This window comes from Berghia stephanieae, chromosome 14 (genome assembly GCF_034508935.2).
Source record: "Berghia stephanieae isolate SIO BIC M18660-M18661 chromosome 14, UCSD_Bste_1.3, whole genome shotgun sequence".
NCBI classification, from domain to species: Eukaryota; Metazoa; Mollusca; class Gastropoda; order Nudibranchia; family Aeolidiidae; genus Berghia; species Berghia stephanieae.
Window position 1 is genome coordinate 483,420 of NC_088373.1, and position 23,140 is coordinate 506,559.

The following is a 23,140-nucleotide window of genomic DNA, read 5'->3' on the forward strand; positions in this document are numbered from 1 at the left end:
AATTAATTAATTAATTAATTAATTAATTAGTTCAATCATTAATTCAATAATTATTTGATTATGTTTAATTAAATTCATGACACGACAACAGAAATCATTCGGGGTAAAGATACTTACCTCCTACAACAATTGACCGTTTTCCCATCAACACTGCCTGTCTCTTTTTCACTCTCCAATAGTAAATGACTATGATGATGACGATAACGATGATGAAAACGACGATGGCCGTGGAGACTCCTATGATGACGATATCTCTGTTTGTTGTGTCTTCCTCTGTGTCGTCGTTTAACCTTGAAGGGTGGCCTGAGGGAAACAATGAACATGAACAATAATTATTAATTCAGATGAGCTTTTTCATTCATTCATTCATTCATTCATTCATTCATTCATTCATTCATTCATTCATTCATTCATTCATTCATTCATTCACTCATTCATTCATTCATTCATTCATTCGTTCGTTCATTCATTCATTCATTCGTTCATTAATTAATTAATTAATTAATTCATTCATTCTATCAGTTATTATTTTATTTATCTATTTATGTATCTATTGTTTTAATTATTATCAATTATTAAGTATTAGTAATTATTATTAATTATGAAGTATAATTAATTATCATTTTTAAAAAATTATTATTAATTACCATTAATTAGTAATTATCATTAACATCAATTATTTTGATTATCAATCAGTATTAATTGTTATTAATTATATATTTCAGCCATCATGAAAATTCTTGAAAATTTATTTGCTTTATTGATTACTCAAAGGCATTTGATAAAGTTATACATTGTGAGCTATTTAATATCCTTGAAGGACTAGACATAGACGGAAAAGATCTTAGAATTATTAGAAACTTATATTGGAAACAACTGCAGCCGTCAGGATTGAAGGAGAATTAAGTAAATATATACAAATTAAACGAGGTGTTAGACAAGGATGTGTTTTGTCACCAGACCTTTTCAATATCTACAGCGAAACAATTATTAGAACTTTAGGAGATAGCCCAGGCATTAAGATCAATTGTGAGAATATCAATAATATAAGATATGCAGATGACACAGCACTAATTTCAGACTCAAAAGAAAATTTACAACTACTCCTCAATAAAATAGTCACAGAGAGTGAACGTATGGGTTATACTTAAGGGGGGTAGCCATGCTTGACCCCCAATTTTTTTATTTGCAAGCTTGTTGCTATTTTTAATGAACAGACATATTCTTATGACATAAATTTGACAATAAATATGTTGATAGACACTTTCTACTCATTGACTTTGGTTTTACACGATATTTTATATGCTGAGTCAGCAGTTTTTTACATAATCTATTTTAATTGGTGTCCCTAAAAGTATTTAAGATACAGAGTTAATATTCAGTATGATGATAGTAATCATTATTTTCTACAAACTGACAGAGCAATTTTAGTGTAAATGAAAAACTTTTGGTGCTATGCCTATGTAAGCCAGGTACATAATTCATGTAACGCAAATAAGAGGGATATAAACACATATTTTTTTTAAAAATCAAATACTTGCAACATACCACAAAATGCTGTTGACAGTTTGTTAACAAATATGCATAGATCACTCTGTGAAAATTTCAGATGATTTCAACAATAACTTTTGGAGTTATGGATTAAATTGTGATGAAAATATGCGAAAAGCGGAATGTTGAGAAAAATGAAAAAAAAGAACAAAAAGGGTTAAAAAATAACAAAAATGTCTCAAGAAAATTCAAATGATTATTATCTAAGCTAGATTATCATCATACTAAACAAATTCAACACTGCAATAATTAATTTAACATGATTTTCATTATCTTTCTTCAAGATCTCTATCCCTTCCCCCTAAAAAAAAAATTACCTGAAATCGACAATTTGTCATCGTAACACGCCGTTGCCTCTAATTCTAATCTCCTCCACCCGTTAGGTAAAACTCCCCAAATTTCTCCTTTAGCTTCTGTTCTTCTATCTGCTTTGCCTCTGCCTTCAACTTTCTAAATTTCTTTGCTTTTTCTGTCACTGCAGCTTCAGCCTTGCGTGTTCTTATTTTGTCCCGTTTGTCACCGCGCTTTTTTGTTTCGACACCACAAGGGAGGTTTAGTGATGCAATAAATTCTCGCGATGATGCAGAACCAAAGTTGAATTCTGCAACACCTATGGCGACTGCAATGCAGAGTCTGTTTCTATTAACGAAGAGGTGCTTGGGGCAACGAGCCCATATGACTGCATGGGCAGACTCGTTCGTGTTCTGCGTTGACTGGAGGACGCACCTAGACAGAAGGTCATCTGACGCCATTCTTTCAAAGACCGGTTGAATACTGTCTGCAACTAGCTGGCAGATGGGGGTTCCCAAGTTGTCCATATGGCTACCAGGTTCGAGTCCTCTTGCCTCTGCCCTCTGCACAAAACACCATGAGTCTTGTCCTTCCGGGCATCCCTGATGGAGAGGCGTATCGTCTGTTGACCGACAGTGATCCAGGATGGCCATGATAGCCTTCTTCATCCCCGGCACAGTTGCATTCCGTCTGATGGCATTGGAGTAATACGACGTCAGTTTGGTTATTACTTCTGGTCGCAATTTTCCATCACCTTTACCACCCAGAGTAATTTTAGGGGTCTGTTTTGACTTTTCTGCGACCAAATTCCGAAGGGCAGTGCCAAGTCTCTTGCCGACATGGTTGATACACTCATGTTTGGTGACTGAGGTACCTGGGTATGGGTTGAGTTGATGGATTTCTGTGATAGTTTTCGCATCCCCATCACTGATGAGGGTAACATACCGCAGTTTGTTATTGAGAATAGAGCGGCTCCACATGCGTAAAGCGGCTTCCTTTTCCATACCGCCACTTGGTCCTTCGTAATTGGCATCACAGTCTTTTTTGTGAATTGCAAGCCAGCGTTCATACTTCAGAATGTTTTCTTGCTGCATTTTTTTGCCAGTTGTTGTGCAGATTTGACAGTGACTCGTAAGGATTTCGAAATCAATCACCAGCCCAGTGCGCTGCTCTATAACAAGGCCGATCCCGGATTTCGAAGTGTGACCTCGCTTCTGCCAGCTCCCGTCGAAAGAAACGTTAATGTCCTTCACTTCACTGTCTTGCTCAGCAGAGTATGATTTGTGCACCTGTTCCACAGCCTTGGCGAGACTGTCACGTGAAAACAAGTCGCACTTCTTTATTACTTCAACATGGCAGTCAAAAGTTCTGTGATGAAGTGAAGGAATATTCATAAGTTCTGTAAAGTTGCAGAGTCCTGCATAGCCCATCCCAGTAGCACAGGCAGCGGCAACTGCTCGTCTGTTGACATCATAAACTTGAGTGTCACATCTAGTTGATGTTGTTGTAGATGAGACCACTTTGTCACACAGCTTGCATTTCACCTGTAGAAAGACTGCAAGGCCAGAATTCCGTGTTGCATCACCAGATAGAGTCAAGCTTGGTTGGGCGCAAAAAGGACAAAGAAGTCCCATAAACAATGGAGAGAGCTTTTCCAAATCGACAATGGTGGATGGTAACAGCTCTGGGTCAGTTTCTGCTGTGACGGTTGGTAGAGGGCCTAAATATGACAGCTTTCTCTTTGAGGCGGAGATGGAAACGGGCTTGTCTTCTTTTGGCTGAGGGGTATCTACCGTTGACGTTGATGGTAGGTCTTGAGTGGGGGTGTCTGTTGCTGAAATTGATGGTAATGGTAGGTCTTGCTGAGGGGTGAGTTTGGAGCTGGGATAGGTGAGCCTCGCTGAACAATGGCTTCCGCACCTGTAATCGATGAGGTTGACCGAGATTGAATTGGTGAGATCAGCTGGTTAGATTTCGAAAGCTTGCGTTGGTTTCGAGCCGCCTGCAACTGTGCAGCTCTACTCTTCTTGGGCTTGCCATAGCATTGGGTAAGACGAGTACCTTGCTTCAACTTTGGTGGCATGATGAGATCTGTGGACAGTACAAAAACAAAGATTAGACTAATCAATCAAAGTTTATTTTTAAGCCACTGGCCAATATCAAACAAAGGTCATTAAATTGTTGAAGTAACACATCAAATTTGAAATACAAGAACATCATTGGAAAGGGAAAAAATAATAATAGATGAATAATAATAGGACTAAAATTAGAGAACAAAAGAAAAGGAAGAATGACTAAAAACTAAAAATATAAAAAATAAAGAATAAATAAATATACCCATAAATAAGTAAATATATAAATGAATGAATAAAAGGAAAAAGAACAGATTAGGCAAAGAGAAAAGATGAAAAAATAAGACAAAAGGGGAAACTGTAATGATAATTGGTTTAACTTCAATTTTTTTTCTTAGTTAACTTAATTATTATGTATCTACTGGTTGATCTGGGCGTTGATCATCCTAACAATAATAGTGATGATATTGAGGACGACAAAGGCGATGATAATAATTCGAGATGTGTTGCGGTGTCAGTGCCGCTGATGATGACGATGATGCTGCTTATGATGATGATGGTGATGATGAAAAGAAGAGAGATGAATGGGCTGATGGAAAGAAGATCGAACAGATAAGAAGAATGGGGTCATGTTGTTGTATCACTGACCTACATAGAGTTCACACCGTAAAACTGACATACTTAGAGTTCCTACGTTATACAAACAAATGACAGACACAATCCACATTTCTATTCTATTAACTCACCTGTTATAATGATTTGGAGACTTGAAAATACAGTTGGAAAAGATAAATAAGGCAAAGACGATCAGTTTCTGTGAGTTGTCGAACCAGTATAAACAATTTTCAAAATGGCCGCCATAGGGGATTCCCCTCCGGTTACCAACGTCTGAGCGAATGAAAACTAGCGGTTTCGTCACGTGATTGAAGCAGCCAACCAGCGTAACGCAAGGGGCCTTCACATATGCAAATACTGGGTCTTCGGTAATTTCCGTACATGAATGAAACTTTGTCAATCGGAAAGTCCCGATCGTGACCTTTCCAACGATACCAAACTTTAGTGGTTAGTACTCAAAGGGAATCGCGTTGTCAAGGAGTAAAGTTTCGTAATTTTTCAACTTTTGCATCTAATTTTTCTCATCCGTGACCCTTATAAACAAATATTTCTTTATTTTAAAATTTTTTAAGGGCCTAGACACCCACGAAAATGGATTCTACACATATTTTTCAATGTAAAGAGGCAATTATAAAAAAATCGATTTTTTTTTACCGAAACTCAAAATCGGACCCGCGGATCCACTTAAATGTAAAAAAGACAGAATGCATGGTTGTATCAATCAAGGAGAGAAAGAAATCCAATATGCAACTTAATAAGCAATGGAAAAACTACAAAACAAGTTCAGGCATTTAAATATCTTGGATACATAATAACTTCAGATGGCAGATGCAACACAGAAAGAAAACGAAGAATTGCAAAAGCTAAAGATAGTTTTAATAAGATGAGTCTAATTTTTAAAAACCACAATATCTCAATGACAACAAAACATAGAGTTTTGAAGGCCTACGTATGGTCAGTATTATTATATGGCTGCGAAAGCTGGACAATTACAGAAGACATTAGAAAGAAACTGGAGGCAGCAGAAATGTGGTTTCTTAAAAGGATGTTAAGAATCTCATGGACAGAGAAGAAAACTAATGAAGAAGTATGAGAGCAAGCTGAAACTAAAAGGCTATTAATTCGTACAATAAGAAAAAGACAAATGCAATTTTTAGGACACCTAAATCGACATAAATGTATTGAACATCTTGCTCTCACAGGAAAGATAGAAGGTAAAAAGAGTAAAGGTAGACCAAGAAAAACATATTTGAATAGTTTGAACCGCTGGGTGACAAAGAAAGAGAAGAGTAATATTAGTTTTTTGAGGTTATCTGATCAGAGAGATGAATGGCGTATCATGATCACCGATGTCTGGCAAAGACTTGGTACTTGAAGAAGAAGAATTATATATTTGCCCCAGTTGTTGTTGTTTATTACTTTTTTAGTACTTACGTATTGAGACACGAATCTCCTGTCCACAAGATCTGGCTTCCTCCAAGTACACACTGACGCAACACACCTGCAACCAAACTGTCCTGACGTCACCAGCTGCTTTCGTCTGCGCCAAATTCAGACGTTCGAGAACGTTTTTATTAATGTCAAACATGGGTTTATGTGAAGATGCCAGTGTTTTCGATCCCGTGCCTGGGGTTATCTCGATGAGCTTGAAGACCACGTGACCCAAATCTGTGACGTCATGGTAGCATTTTACAACTTGGTGGATTATGGCCAGTCTAACTTCTTGACATTGTCTTGGTGCCTGTGGCATTTCTAGATATGGATTGGATAATTTAACATTCATTAACTATTGACATTTGGAGAAAAAAAATAAAAATAATAATAGTAATAGTAATAATGATTAATAATAATAATAATAATAATAATAATAATAATAATAATAATAATAATGATGATGATGATGATGATGATAATAATAATAATAATAATAATAATAATAATAATAATAATAATAATAATAATAATAATAATAATAATAATAATAATAATAATAGTAATAATAATAATAGTAATGATGATAATAATAATAATAATACTACTACTACTACTACTACTACTAACTACTACTACTACTACTACTACTACTACTACTACTACTACTAAATAATAATAATAATAATAATAATAATAATAATAATAATAATGATAATAATAATAATAATAATAATAATAATAATAATAATAATAATAATAATAATAATAATAATAAAACTAATAATAATAATAATAACAATAATAATAGTAAATATAATAATAATAATAATAATAATAATAATAATAATAATAATAATAATAATAATAATAATAATAATAATAATAATATATAATAATAATAATAATAATAATAATAATAGGGGACAGCGTGGCTCAGCGGTACGGTCTTTGCTTCGTACCCAAAAGATACCGAGTCCGACTATTCGCCTCGTTGTGTGGCCTTGGGCAAGTCACCTCGTCCTAGCTCACTTTGCGGCGCTGCGCTGCGGCTGGCGCCTGGGTTATTCCAGTCTTCCCTTGGAATATACCCAAAAGACAAATTTCCCCTTGGGGATGAATAAAGGGAATTTTATTTTTATTATTAAATGTCCACTTGGTCAGAGCTCATGAGAAAGGGGAAGAAAAGCAGAATGTCAACAACAACAAAAATGGTTCCGATTTCAATAAAAGTGTAAAACTACTCTTCTGTAAAACTACTAATCTAGTTTTTTACGAGCACTTACCCACAACCCGTAATGAAAACTGCTTTGTCTTGGGGGTCATCGTCTCATTGTTTACAAACTGTTGCAGACAGGAATACCGTCCGTTGTCTTCCAAGGAAATATTCCGAACTGTCAATGTTGAATTTCGAGAATCATCAGACAATAGCATATCGTATTTTGATTGGCTGCTATTTTTATCTTGACCAATCGTAATCATATTGTCGTCTGGGAGACGCCATGACGTAGTAGTCATATTATGTGTAGAATCTGTTGCACACGTCATAGTCGCGTTGTCCCCAAGCAAACCATACACCACGTGGTTTGGGCCATTCTGTTTTTCAATTTTAGGAATGGATTCACAAAGACACAAACACAAAATATTAAAAATGATCAAGACACATCCTTGGGGAAGAATCATCTCTTTCTGTCTGGGGTTCTCCATTCTAATCAAGTTTAATTCTGAACCTGTCATAATAATAATAAATCTTTATTGTCCTAAAAAAAAGTGGCAATTTGTCATTTGGTTACACATTTATAACAATACAATATTGACATATACACACTCACACAGATGCACACTAGTAACATCGTAGTCATCGAAAAAAAAAATAAAATAAAAAAATAAGTGCTTCAAAGACTTGAGAGTTTCTAGAATTTGAAAGAACTCTCTCCCACTACCACGCTTCTTTCCCAGGCCCAGACTGCAACTGCAAGACTGTTTGAAATAGATTTATCACAATAAAATCGTTTAAGGAAAGAATTGTCCGGTTAACTGCCGTACCTTGGCAAAACATTTATATAAAAAGTTGGCCAGAAAACAGAAGTTCCAAGTTTTAGAGTTTTTGCCAAATTGTGGGTCATTTTAATCGATCGATTTTTGAAGGACGAGTTTTTCTGGCCAGGATTTTTAAGATAGACATTTTCCAGCCTCCGGCACGACAGTTAACTCACTCAACCCTAACACCGACTACATCCGTATTTTACCCTGGTTACTTTTACCCCATGCCTATTTATTACATTTTTCTGAGGCAAAATTTTAGGCGAAGTATCAAAGCTAACGTTTTTCCTTTTTACAAGTTTATGGTACTTGAATATAACTATCTTTCCACAAAGTCATTTTTAATATATTTTTTTCCAATTTTGAAAAGTAGCAAAATTCTCTAGGATTGAGTTAAGTTACGAATTCTGAAACATTCAAAGTCTTTCTTCTTGAGTGATGTTCTAACTCGTTTCTAATAATGAACAAAAAATAATAAATATCAATCAATACGAATTTTAAAAGTCGACAATGAGAAAATCAGTCATTCAATTAAATTTATAGTGCGGCGATGTGGTCTAGTGGTATGACACTTGCTTTAGGATCGGAAGGTCCTGGGTTCGAGCATCGCTCGGCGTATAGTTGAGTCCTTGGAAAAGGCACTTTACTCTCATTATCTCACCGTACTCGGATGTAAAATGAGTACCTGGCTGGTAACAGCATTGTCTCTGTCGAAAAAAATGGTAATATCGCCTATCAGGCTTCATGTCTTGTGTTGCTGTTGGTCAGGGACCCTTTGTAAGGCGTTTTGAGCACATTTAGTGGATATTGCGCAATATAAAAGCTCAAGCATTTTAAAATGTTACTATGAATAGACCACCACTTCGCCGTTGTGATTTACTTACAAAGCCTGCTCTTACCTCCCCCCCTTCCCCCCTTTCACATATTACGCCGAAGACACCAAAAGAAAGTGGACAATGAGATAATTATATGCCATTCTCGAATTTAATCGATAATAATACGGCTATCTGGTTTTGTTGGTATGACACTCTCCTTCAGACCGGAAGGTACAGGGTTTTAGCGTAAAGTTATAGCCTGACACTGACCAAAAAATGACGTCAAAATGCCAGTCTTTGGCCACAAAAGAAAACAAATCGTGAGTTGTATTCAATAGTTCAACCAATGAAATAACTTGTTTCCATGAGCTCTACTAACGACAACTCACTAGGCGGTACAAAAACTAAATAATGACGTCAAACTGCCAGTCCTTTTGGATTTCGTCAGGCTGTAACATAACGATGGCTACGGTTCTAGTCCCGCCTGAGAGGTGCAGAGATGAGTGTAAAATGACTACCTTGGCGTTAAGTTAACAGCTTGACTCAGTCGGAAAAAAAAAATTATAATGTCTCCCTACCATGTCTCGTTCTTCAATGTTAAATGTTGCTGTTGGCAAGGGTACCATTTTAAAAGTAATTTGATCACGCTCAGTGGATATTGCGCAATATAAATGCTCAATTAACTCTCGCCTTACCAGCTATTTTTAGAATTCACTCCCATCCAACACAAGAACAGACTTTTCTTACTCAAACAAAAAAGTAACACGTGAACTCTACAATACAGTGTTTAGTAATTATAGCTGTAATCAAAGCATTTCTTTAAATTTGTGATATCATGTACAAGAGAGATCAGAATGAGAAAATGATCTGTTGCATCGTAACAAATGTGACGATTTTCCTATGTGTGGTAAGAAGAGCGTTAAAATAAACACAGCGTCCACAAAGCACTCCACATTTTGTAAACAAAGAGCGATTGGTGTTGATCTCCCTATTTTGTATTCTTGAATGTATCGAGTTTTGCCATTAAATCAACCTTGGATGAATTTAAACATTTATAATTCTTCTGTCTTGGTGAAATATTTCATATGAATTTATACTCCATTTGTTACACAAAACGGCCCTACTCGAAAAACAAAAACAACGCATATAACAGCTACAAAAAAGAACAAAACACCAATTCCAATCACGGAACGTTTCGGGCTCAAAACCCTTCTTAAGCCGACAAAAAAAAAAACAACAACAAAACAACAAACAAACAAAATAACCCCCCCCCCCCCCAAAAAAAAAAAAAACAAAAAAAAACCAATAAAAACATAAATACATTGCTTATAAAACCCAGATTTGACGACTAAATATTAAGTCGTCGATCTGTTTCTTGTTTTAGTAATTAATGTAATTATGTTTTTATTCTTTTGTATTTTTCTTGGTTTTTGTTGGCTGAGAAGGGTGTTAAGACCGAAACGTTCCGTTTTTTTTTTTGTTTTTTTTTTTTTTGGTTCTTTTTTTTTTTTTTGGAAGCTGTTATTTTCATTCTGTTATTTAAGGTCCACAGCTTCTAGCAGCTCATTGTTACTTTGAAAAAAAACAAAACACGGTTTTTTTTTCTCTTCCACTTCCAATTTTGGCCAAAAATAAATAAATAGATCAAACGAAAAAAAAACTAAAACAAAAAACAAAAACAAAACAAAAAAAAAAAAAAAACATCACAAAAGCAAAACAACAACATAAAAAGCAACAACCTCCCCCCCCCCCCCCCCGCCCCCCCCCCCAAATAAAACCCACAAAAAAACAAAAAACAACAAAACAAAAACAACAACAACAACAACAACAAATATAACAACATAGTCTGAATGTTAGAATAATATAGTGATAACTAATCATTTAAAATCGATGTCTAAAAACAATAACAAGGAGCCGAGTGGCGTCAATTCCGTTCCATCTATATATAGAACGAAGTTGACGTCACTCAGGTCTTTGTTATTGTTTTTTGCCATCCACGTTTATGAGTACTTCTCACTAAACTGTATGAACCAGACTATAAAAGTCCATGGTTACACATAGTTTTGTGCGTTGGTCTGTTATACTTCCGGATGGCAATGTTGTGAGTTTCTTAGCCAAGCGCATACTATCTATAGTCTGAACGAAAGAATATAATGAAAACTAATCATTAAAATTGATGTCTAAAAACAATAACAAGGAGCCGAGTGACGTCAATTCCGTTCCATCTAAACAAAAATTCGATCACAAAGACAAAACAATAAATGATAAACATTTTTAGATTCCAGTAACCAAACGAAATGCATCTTAACAACGCCACTACCATATTATCTCATTCGTCTGTAGTGTTTCATTAATCCTGTTTTGTTGATAAAGGGGAAACTCATAACGTCCATTTTATCTGTTTTCGTATATTAAATTGAAGCCTACGTTCAATTTCACATTGTTATTTATTTCAAACGAAATCACAAAATTTGATTCCAATAACTTAACTCCTATTCATGTTTTCGTCCAACCGAGTCATCAATCACATGATTTGTTGCTGTCCAACGATTGGTCATTTCTGAACAAATGTAAACCCACTGCTTTGTTTATGAAAGTTGTAAACCTACCCATGTGTCAAGCTGAACACAATGACCAATCGGAATGTTAGATAGTTCAAAATCTCTGAACACTTTTCATAATGTAGGTCACTTTGAGCACATTTTGCAATGTAACCAATGACGTCGAGCACATGGAAAGTTAATATAGATCATGACCATTAAGGGAGGGGCTTTGACCGAGTCCGATGGTGTTCTTGTGTTCACTTTAGGCTTGGACGGAATGGGGCTGTGGGCAGATCAGTCTTTATACAGGCAGAGGGCAGTGCGGTATTTGAATATATATGTAAATAACCATCCCAAACCGGTAAAATGTCAAATAAACATCGAGAAGTGAAAATTGAATACGTCTCAATTATATATATATATATATATATATATATATATATATATATATATATATATATATATATTGTGTGTGTGTGTGTGTGTGTGTGTGTGTGTGTGTATTTATGAGTGTGAGTGGGTACTTGTAGGTACGAGAGGGCTCGATAATTTAGGTTAGAGCATATAAAAATAAATAAATTCACTCACGTATTTTAAGCCAAGACGAAAAATAAATAAACAACACAAAACTCTCGAACGAAAGACCATTCTACGTACAAATACCAACTGAGGAAATGAAGGACATTGAAACGTTCGTTTTGGCTTAAAAATACGTGAGTGAATTTACATTTTTTTGGCAAAAAAATAATAACAAAGACCTAAGTGACGTCATCTTCGATCTATCTATCGAAATATAGATAGATAGATTGAACGAAGTTGACGTCATTCATCTCTTTGTTATTGTTTATAGAGAGCCTTTTTTACGAGTAGTTCTAACGAAATTGTATCAATCAGACTATAAATGTTCAACGTTACACACAGTTTTGTGTGTTGGTCCGTAATACTTCCGGATGGCGGATGTTGTGAGTTTTCTGTATTTGACAAACGCAATGTCCTTCAAAGCCAATGGGTCCATAGAGCAGAAGTTTATCCCGGTTTCTATAGCGTGAAATGGACACTACTAACAATGCTTGCTGCCCTTTGGATAGGACGCTAGTCTATTTGCAAAGTATTTTCTGACAGATCTTACAGACTCGGCTACCCAATGACTGCTGGATGAAAAGGGCAAGGATTCCGGGAAGTCCCAGGTTTGAGTTTGAGGGATTTTATTTTCTTCTTGTTTGTTGACAAGATGGGGGCAATTTTTAATCGATTGACATTTGGAGGACGATTTTTTGGCCAAAATTTTTAATACGTATTTTTTTTTTTTTAGAGTAAGGCAATGGATGTCTGCCTTGAGTTGTAGAATGAATGAAGCTGACGTCACTCAGCTCCTTGTCATAAATGTTATACCGCCAGAGAGGTGACCAATTCATTGTCGAACGGATTATAAACGTTAAAGTAATCTATATGAGGTGAATGCGACGTGTACTTATACTTATAATAAGACTTATAGATCGTATGCGCTTGGCTAAGAAGCTCACGATATTGCCATCCGAAAGTATAACGGATCTCCACACAAAACTGGTTGTTATCTTTGTCGATTTTAGTCTGATTAATACAGTTTAGTGAGAAATACTCATAAACGTGGATGACAAAAAAAAAAAGCAATAACAAAGACCTCAATGACATCATTTTCATTCGTTCTATAGATAGTTCGAAGATGACGTCACTCATGCCTTTGTTATTGTTTTTGCCATCCGCGTTTGTGAGTTGTTCTCACTAAACTGTATTAACCAGACTATAAAAGTTCATGGTTACACAGAGTTTGTGTGTTGGTCCGTTATACTTCCGGATGGCAATGTTGTGAACTCCTTGGCCAAGCGCATTCTATCTATAGATAGTTCGAACTTGACGTCACACAGGTCTTTGTTATTTTTTGCCATCCGCGTTTATGAGTAATTCTCACTTAACTGTATTAACCTGACTATAAATGTTAAAGGTTACACGCAGTTTTGTGTGTTGGTCCGTTATACTTCCGGATGGCAATGTTGTGAACTCCTTGGCCAAGCGCATTCTATCTATAGATAGTTCGAAGATGACGTCACACAGGTCTTTGTTATTGTTTTTTTGCCATCCGCGTTTATGAGTAATGCTCACTGAACTGTATTAACCCGACTATAAACGTTCATGGACACACACAGTTTTGTGTCTTGGTCCGTTATACTACCGGATGGCAATGTTGTGAGCTCCTTAGCCAAGCGCATACTATCTATACGTGGGGTGAATGTATTTCAGACCCTTGATGGGTGACAATAAATAATAATAACAAGGACGGAAACACATGGGATGGACTGTCGCCATCTTTTCGTTGTGGTTTGTGCGCATGAGTTGGTGTGAATGGGAATGATCTATTATAATATTACTATTACATTTTAGTGCATGGGCCAGTGGGCGAAACCCTCCCCCCCCCCCCCCCCCCCCCCCCCTGGGGGAGTTTTCGCCACATGGTTTTTCTGAAACAGCAATATATCTTGAGTATTAATCCGGGTGTTACCGTTTTTTCAAGTGTCATTTACGAGAGTTACGGCCCTTGAAAGGTCATTGGGTGCAATTTTTTGTGAAATCGTTTTTGTGCATAAAATGGTTGTTTATCACCTTAAAATTGTTTCACATACAATCAATAATGGAATTTTATTGTAATTTCTCATTTTTTGCCTCATATCATAAAATATTTTACAAAGCTATATAGCGTTTTTAAATCTTTGATAGCCATTTTCTCTATAATTTAAAAAAAAATCTATTACAGTGTACTTGTTTCCCTTCAGGATGAATAAACAAGAGGGATTTTGCACTAGCACAATTCAGGCATGCTTCAGGGACATATAACACAAATTAATCCGGGTGTTACAGTTTTTTCAAGTATCATTTACAGGAGTTATGGCCCTTGAAAGGTCATCGGGTGCAATTTTTCGTGAACTCATTTTTGTGCATAAAATGATTGTTTATCACCCTAAAATTGCTTCAAATGCAATAAATAGTGGAATTTTATTGTCATTTCTCATTTTTTGCCTCATATCATAAAATATTTTACAAAGCTATATAGGGTTTTTAAATCTTTGATAGCCATTTTCTCTATAATAATGAAGTCCCCAAAGGCTGTGCAATTGAAGCTGCATTTGAGAGTGCCTCATCAGAGGAAAGAAAACTGCAAGAAGCTGCTGTAACCTTGAGACATTTGATTCTGGATTCTTTCAAAGATCATTCACAAATGCCTTGGCCCCCCCCCCCCCCCCCCCCCCCCCACATCAGAGTATTTGCTATCTGCTCAAGACCAACTTCCTTCTGCTCTGATCAAATTTTTTACTACACTCCTATCCAAGCAAGGTGCAGGACATATGAGTAGTAGGTCTGAAAGACTTGTACGTTCCATGGCCCAAGGTGTTTGATATAATGTCACTTGTGGACAATGGAAAATGCCTAAACATTTACTTCTGGGGATGACTGTGAGGCATTTGACTGGAAGTTTTCAGATTATAAACATCCTTAACCGCTTTGGACATTGCGCATCCCACTCTACTCTTTTGGAACTGGAGACTGCAATGTGCGATAGTGTTGTTGAATGCTCCACAAATCTTCCTTCTGCAGCATTGCACATCCAAAAATCACCCATTTTGCTGGGATAATTTCGATCTCACAGAGGAGACCACTGATGGGTCTGGCACCACACACTCTACTAATGGCATCATGATCCAAGAAATAAAAGAAGGAAACTTGGAAAGAAAAATAGAGCAACAAAATGTCACGACTGGAAAAACAAAGAAAAGGTCAGCAACTTTCAAACCCATCCAAATTCAGCCTTGCTTTGCAACTGGAAGAGCAGAACCTTCTCTGACTATTTCCACAACAACAGTAGAAAACAATCAAGAAAGACAGCTGTACCAAGATAATTTTCTGTGGGTGTTCTGTAGGATGAAGTTGAATTCAGACGGAGAACGTTTCCCTGGCTGGAAAGGTTGGCTTTCATCAACAACTCCAAACCCCCAAAATGAAAATGAAACCAACATGCCTTCAATTGTTGAATATATGCCTGTCATCAATGCTCCCATAACTGAAGCAGCTACAGTACAGAAGGTGCTACAACTATCTTTAGAGGCAACACAAGAGCTTGGTCAGCCATATACATTTGTAACATTTGACCTTGCTGTAGCAAAGAAAGCTTACGATATTGTCTGGCAAAACCCACAGCTTTACAAAACAGTCATTATTCACCTGGGTGTCTTTCACACCATAATGTCATATCTTGGTGCCCTGGGAAAGCTCCAAAATGGATCTGGTTTTGAAGAAATTGTGACTGAAGCAGGGCTATGTGCACATGGTTCTATGGATAGGGTTATGAGTGGAAAGAACTACAACAGGGCTATACGAGTGCATGTGTCTGTTTTGGAGGCTCTAGAGAGACTTCTGCTTGCAAAATTTGAGCAGGACACGGATTCAAAACTCAGTAAAGACCTCATGTCTTACATAAAGGAATTCACCGAAGGAATTTCAAGCCATACAGCTAATAAAATTCTCCAGTCAACTGTGTATGCTGAGTTATTTTCCCAGTATGAAGCCTTCAAAGAGAGTGTCCGCTCAGGAAAGTACGGAAAAACTGCACAATACTGGATCCAATACATGGACAGAGTTTGGCTTCTCCTCCAGTTTCTGCGAGCTACAAAGACAAACAACTTTCTTCTTCATATATCTTGTTTAAAAGAACTGTGCCCACTGCTTTTTACCATGAATCACCACAATTATGCCAAGTATCTCAGTGTATATTTTGTGTCACTAGCCAACCTGATTCATTCCCACCCAGGGGGCAGAAGAAATGTTACAAGATAATGGATTTAGTGTCTCCAGATCAAGGACGCCTGCTAGAAGAATAGCAGTTGATATGACCATTGAACAAACAATAAACAAACATGCAAAGACAAAAGGAGGTATTGTTGGGTTCAGCAAGAGTCTTCCAAGATATTACCGTTGGAGTGTAACAAGACACAATCGAGCAGAATATGTATCAGCAACCCAAAGAATGATCAGCAACAACAACTGTATGGATATAGACACCCACAAAGAATTGAGCCTTGCAGAAAAAAAGACAAAGTGAAAAGCGAGTGCAAAAGATCCTCCAGGCATTTTCAGCATTTATCAATCCCTTTGAAGTTGAAGATGGTCTGGCCAGTCAAGCTTCAGGAATGAAAGTGCAAGAGGATGTTGCTGATGACCTGCTAGCCGTGGAAAAAACAGGAAAAAGATTGTTTGAAAGTTTTGTTGAAAACAGACTGAAGGAAAAGACTGTAGAATTTCACAAGCCATTAGAAAGGAACAAGACCAAGACATTTGCATCATTGAGGAAAGTGGTAACAGTGAAAAAAGACATGAACGTGGTCAAAATCAAGGCACAAAGAAATTTATTTGACCAGCTTCTTGTTTTGTCCCAAGAGCACAGTGTTGATCTTCAAAAAGTTCTTCAATATCCTCTAACACCTACTCCATGGTCGCTGGCTTCATCAGATGGTTTACCTCTGAAGACCAACAAAGCAACTCTTTTGCACAAGCTCACGCCTGACAATTCATTAATGTTCGAGGATTATGCAAAAAAAACAAAAAAACAAACACCGTTTTCATTGTTGATGGCAATGCACTGTTACAAACTCTGTCAGCAATCCCAAATACATTTGGTGAAGTAGCCAAACTTACATTTTCCTCCTTACCACAAGCAGCTTGTGTACACTTTGTGACTGATACTTACATAGAAGATTCAATCAAAGGTTGTGAGAGATTGAGGAGATGATCTTCTGAAGATAATGCATACTTGTTAAGAGGATCTGAAACAACAGTGCCCAGACGTTGGAAATCATTTCTCAGCTGCGTTGATAACAAAAGATCCCTTATCAGGTTTCTCCTCAAGGAATGGGAAAGTAACGAATATGCAAAGAAATTGAGAAACAGGGAAATCTTCTTTGTCTGTGAAGAGAGATGCGCCTTACTTTACAGTGACACGGATGAATTTACCACAGCTGTACCTTGTCTAGATCTCTACTCATCACAGGAAGAGGCAGACACACGAATTATACTGCACTGTCAATATGCTTCCCGCCAACCAAACTGTGAAACAATTGTTGTCAGATCACCAGACACGGATGTCTTCTTACTTCTCCTTTCATTCTCAGAGACAATTGGAAAGACCCTGATTTTTGATACTGGCTGTAGCAACAACAGGCGACAAATCAATGTCTCTCAGATTGCAAAGACTTTGTCTAAACAGATGTGTGATGCATTACTTGGTGTCCATGCATTCACAGGCTGTGACACAACAAGTTGCTTTGCTGGGCAAGGAAAGCTGAAAGCTCTAAAATTTCTTCAAAAGGAGGAAGATCTTAGAATTCTGTTCTCCAGATTTGGAACATCAGCAGCTGTTTCGAGTAATTACTGTCTCATGTTAGAGTCATTTGTGTGCAAGCTGTATGGCAAAACCTCATGCACAAGTGTCAACAAAGTGAGGTATGACATAATTCGCCAGCGTTTCAAAGGAAAGAAAGGTACCATCTCATGCAGTGGTGGAATTGATCTGTGTCAGATGCCTCCTTGTAGTCAAGTATTGTCACTGCACATATCAAGAGCCAACATTCAAACTCTCATTTGGAGGAATGCAGTGTGCCAGAATCCTAGCATTCCAAAACCAGAGGATAACGGTTGGCAGAGAAATTCTGCAACTGAATTGGAAGTACAGTGGTTCAAAGATGCTTTCATTCCAGATGAGTTGCAGGAAATTGTGTAACGAAGAAAGCTGCACCAGTACTGACGAAGATACATATGCCGAGGATGGTAGTGATAGCTTTGACAGTGATTTCCTTGACGACACTTCAGAGGACGAAGAGGATTTTGCTACTGATGATGAGGATATGTAATAAATTGGTGAGCAGTGCAAACTGTTAAAGAGTATAGCATGTTTGCAAAACACATAAGGATATTGTTTTTATGTACTTACTGCATCTTGAATCAAGAATCCCTTTTGAGTATCAATTATTCTTCATAATATAACAATGCGATTTCGTTCAAAAGTCTTCGGTAATGATGCTTCACTTGGGTTGTGAACAAATTAGTCTTTTTTCATGATATATCTATTGTTTTTACCACACCTTCAACTTACTTTTAAATGTGACAACTGGACATCAATACCATGTTTAAAAAGAATGAAAATTATGATGAATTTGGCATCCCACAACGTGGAGAAAAATTTAAGGGTTGCGTACACTTTTAGTTTTTCCTGTAACGGAGAAATATGAAGGTTGTTGTTGAGGCTTGGGCCATAGCTTTCTTCAGTGCTACATTTTTAATGAACATGCTGTTTTTGGCCATATTTAAAATAATTTTTGTGTAAAACACTGAAATAGCCCATAAGTTTAGATATGACACTTCATGAGATTACTGACAAATTGTTTCAACTTTCTGTGAATCTATATAATATTTACAAATTGAAAGCTTGTGCACATAGTTTGATAGTATATTTAATTTCCTTCAGTTTGATACCCAATTTGCATATATTTGAATTAATATTGTAGTCTCCAGAGCCTTTGAAAGAAATGTTGTCTCTTTTTTGCAAGGGGACACAACTCACTTTTTTCAAAGGGCCATAACTCTCTTAAATGACACTTATTTTTACGGTAACAGTGGAATTTGTATGGCCAATAAGTTCTATTATTTGAAAAACATAGTGGCATAAACTCCCAAAGGGGGGGGGGAGGGGGGGTCCCAGTGGCCTAAGCACTATTTCCATGTCGTGGTCGAGGTTATTGGTCACATTGCAAAGTATGCTCAAAATCGTCAACTTATAGATAGAACGAAGATGACGTCACTCTGGTCTTTGTTATTGTTTTTTGCCATCCACGTTTATGAGTAACTCTCACTAAACTGTATTAACCAGACTTATTCATGGTTACACATAGTTTTGTGTGTTGGTCCGTTATACTTCCGGATGGCAATGTTGTGAGCTTCTTAGCCAAGTGCATACTATCTATAGCCTGACACTGAAACCGTGGCCTTCGTAAAGTTATGGCCTGACACCGTGGCCTTCGTAAAGTTATAGATAGAATGCGCTTGGCCAAGGAGTTCACAACATTACCATCCGGAAGTATAACGGACCAACACACAAACTCTGTGTAACCATGAACTTTTATAGTCTGGTTAATACAGTTTAGTGAGAACAACTCACAAACGCGGATGGCAAAAACAATAACAAAGGCCTGAGTGACGTCATCTGCATACTATCTATAGATAGTATGCGCTTGGCTAAGAAGCTCATAACATTGCCATCCGGAAGTATAACGGACCAACACACAAAACTGTGTGTATCCGTGAACGTTTATAGTCGGGTTAATACAGTTCAGTGAGCATTACTCATAAACGCGGATGGCAAAAAAAACAATAACAAAGACATGAGTGACGTCATCTTCGAACTATCAAAAGCCTGACACTGAAATCCAAAAGGACTGGCATTTTGACGTCATTATTTGATTTTTGCACCGCTTAGTGAGTTGTCGTTAGTAGAGCTCATGGAAACAAGTTATTTCATTGGTTGAACTATTGAATACAACTCACGATTTGTTTTCTTTTGTGGCCAAAGACTGACAATTTGACGTCGTTTTTTGATCAGTGTCAGGCTATAAGTTAACGATGGCTATGAAATGACCCGCATAGTGAAAAGTGTTCACAGTTTGGGACATATCCAACGTCATAATTTTGGTCATATCGCTCAGCATTTCATTTGGTCATGTTTATAACTTTCATAAAAAAGCAGAGTGTTTACATTTATTGAGAAATGTCCAAACGTTGGATAGAAACAAATTATGTGACCGATGGCTCGGTTGGGCAAAAGCCTGACTATAGATCGCTCCCATTTCTTGTTTCATAACCTATCAGGTTCGTAGAATTTCTCCATGTCCTTTAAAATTTTCTTTGAAAAGTTACGTTTTTATTTTCTTCTCTCCTTTCATCCACTCTCACGTGATTTTCTAGCATTATATATTATTAACCCCCAATTTGCTCACTTGGACAACATGGGTGATTCCTGTTGACATCAGACATGTTGTTTGATGAGTTATCTATATTCCTTCGTGGAATGCCTAGGCGACGATATCTTATGATATGGTGGCGAAAAAGGCATAATTGAATGAATTAAAAAATATATTATTATATAGAAGGAACGAAATTGACGTCATTCAGCTCGTTGTTATTGGTTTTAGACAGCAATCTTAATGATTAGTTCTCATTCAATTATATCAATCAGACTAAAAACGTTCAACGTTACGTATAGTTTTGTGTGTTAGTATATTAAATCCCGGCTGGCGGATGTTGTGAGTATTTTAACTAAACCCAAACCATCATTATTTCTAATAATAATATAATATCTAGACCATGCAAACTCCGCGACATAATGATAATGTTCCTACTGCTTGTCTACCGAGAGGGATTTGGTATCATGTCATGTTGATAGGGGTTGGATGTAGACTGGTGTGAGATTGTGTGGACACAGTGACCAATGCTTTGTTTGACCAAAGTATAATCCATTACGTTGTGTGCAATCCGACTAGCTACGTCGTCGAATATCGTTGATAGTCACACTCATTTATTTGTGTCCAATCGTATCCAAACGGTACTAATATATCGTGGTCATATCCACGCTGTGAAATCAAAAATGGCTCGCAGTCCTTTTACTTTTAGACTTGGAGTTAGTATGAGAAGAGTGGGGTCTGATTTTTAAACTTAAAACAAAACATCTAAAAGATAAACACGAAACAAAACACAACAACAATAACAAAAAGAACAAAAATAAAAACAAAACAAAAACAATAAATTAAAAAAAAACCCCACAAAAAACACACAAAACAAAAAAAAAAAAAAACAAGAAAACCAACAAAAAAACAAAAACAAAAAAAAAAAACAACAAAAAAAAAACAAAAACCCCCAAACAAAATCAAAAACAATAATAGGAATGAACCCCCCCCCCCCCCCCCCCCCCCCCAAAGAAAAAGAACAACAACAAAAAATTAAAAAAAACAACAACAAAAAAAAAACAAACAAACAATAAACAAAACAAAACAAACAAGATCCAAAGCAAAAGAAAAGAAAACAAAACAGAATAAAAAACGGAAACAAAACAAGACAAACAAAAACAACAAAACAGAAAACAAAACAACGAGAAACCAAAAAAAATAAAAAAAATAAAATCAAAACAACAACAAAAATACCCCCCCCCCCCCGTCCCAAAAAACAAAAACAAAACAAAAACAAAACCAACCCCTCCCCCCCCCCCCTTAGTGGTCTGTGCCCCCGCCCCCTCCCCCCAAAAAAAAAAAAACAACAAAAAAACAAAAAAACAAAAACAAAAAAAAAAACAAAAAACAAAAAACAAACCAAAAAAAAAAAACAAAAAAAAACAAAACAAAACAAAAAAAAAACAACAACCCAAACCAACCAAAACAAAACAACGATAAAAAAAAAAAAAATCAAAACAAAACGAAACCGAACTCTAAAACCAATTAACTGATAATAAAATACAAAATATTTCTCAAAACAAGAATTCCTTTGTTTGGAAGATAATAACACACACACACACACACACACACACACACACACACACACACACACACACATAATAATAATGATAATAATAATAATAATAATAATAATAATAATAATAATAATAATAATAATAATAATAATAATAATAATAATAATAATAATAATAATAATAATAGGGGACAGCGTGGCTCAGCGGTACGGTCTTTGCTTCGTACTCAAAGGTACCGAGTTCGATCACCCACCGCTGCGCTGTGTGGCCTTGAGCAAGTCACCTTGCCGTAGCTTAATTTGCGGCGCTGCACTGCGGCTAACGCCTGGGTTATTCCAGTCTTCCCTTGGAATAGACCCTAGAGACAAATTTCCCCTGTGGGATGAATAAAAGTAATTTAATTTTAATTTTGTAATAAAAATGATGATGATATATATAATAATAATAATAATAATAAAATAATAATATATATAATAATAATAATAATAATAATAATAATAATAATAATAATAATAAAAATATAATAATAATAATAATAAATAATAATAATAATAATAATAATAATAATAATAATAATAATAATAAAAATAATAATAATAATAATAATAATAATATAATAATAATAATAATAATAATAATAATAATAATAATAATAATAATAATAATAATAATAATAATAATAATAATAATAATAATAATAATAATAATAATAATAATAAATAATAATAATAATAATAATAATAATAATAATAATAATTAATATAATAATATAATAATAATTTAATAATAATAATAATAATAATAATAATAAATAATAATAATAATAATAATAATATAATAATAATAATAATATAATAACAGTAGTAGTAGTAGTAGTAGTAGTAGTAGTAGTAGTAGTAGTAGTAGTAGTAGTAGTAGTAGTAGTAGTAGTAGTAGTAGTATTTGTAGTAGTAGTAGTAGCAGCAAATGCCCTAGTGGTAGTAGTAGTAGTCGTGGTAGTGAAGAAGTATTTGTAGTAGTAGTAGTAGTAGTAGCAGCAGCAGCAGCAGCAGCAGTAGTAGTAGTAGTAGTAGTAGTAGTAGTAGTAGTAGTAGTAGTAGTAGTAGTAGTAGTAGTAGTAGTAGAAGTCTGGCAGGTTTTCATTCATTTCTTTGATGTTCTTTGTCATCCTACTTTTGCAATCAC

General features: G+C 35.8%; 3 protein-coding genes across 3 annotated transcripts; all 3 read right to left on the minus strand.

The window, feature by feature from the left end:
- Positions 1–221: 221 nt before the first annotated feature.
- LOC144959626 (uncharacterized) lies at positions 222–3,703 on the minus strand. Its single transcript, XM_078892265.1, has 2 exons — positions 1,869–3,703; positions 222–303 (listed from the first exon to the last, which is right to left on the minus strand). Exon 1 carries the CDS (start codon positions 3,474–3,476, stop codon positions 1,914–1,916), a length of 1,563 nt encoding a protein of 520 aa, XP_078748391.1. The 5' UTR covers positions 3,477–3,703; the 3' UTR covers positions 222–303; positions 1,869–1,913.
- Positions 3,704–3,717: 14 nt separating this feature from the next.
- LOC144960062 (uncharacterized) lies at positions 3,718–5,135 on the minus strand. Its single transcript, XM_078893009.1, has 3 exons — positions 5,117–5,135; positions 4,661–4,892; positions 3,718–3,933 (listed from the first exon to the last, which is right to left on the minus strand). The coding sequence occupies exons 1-3, from the start codon at positions 5,133–5,135 to the stop codon at positions 3,861–3,863; spliced, it is 324 nt and encodes a 107-aa protein (XP_078749135.1). The 3' UTR covers positions 3,718–3,860.
- Positions 5,136–5,927: 792 nt separating this feature from the next.
- Positions 5,928–7,362, minus strand: LOC144959627 (uncharacterized). Its single transcript, XM_078892266.1, has 2 exons — positions 7,247–7,362; positions 5,928–6,281 (listed from the first exon to the last, which is right to left on the minus strand). Exons 1-2 carry the CDS (start codon positions 7,284–7,286, stop codon positions 5,953–5,955), a joined length of 369 nt encoding a protein of 122 aa, XP_078748392.1. The 5' UTR covers positions 7,287–7,362; the 3' UTR covers positions 5,928–5,952.
- Positions 7,363–23,140: the final 15,778 nt, after the last annotated feature.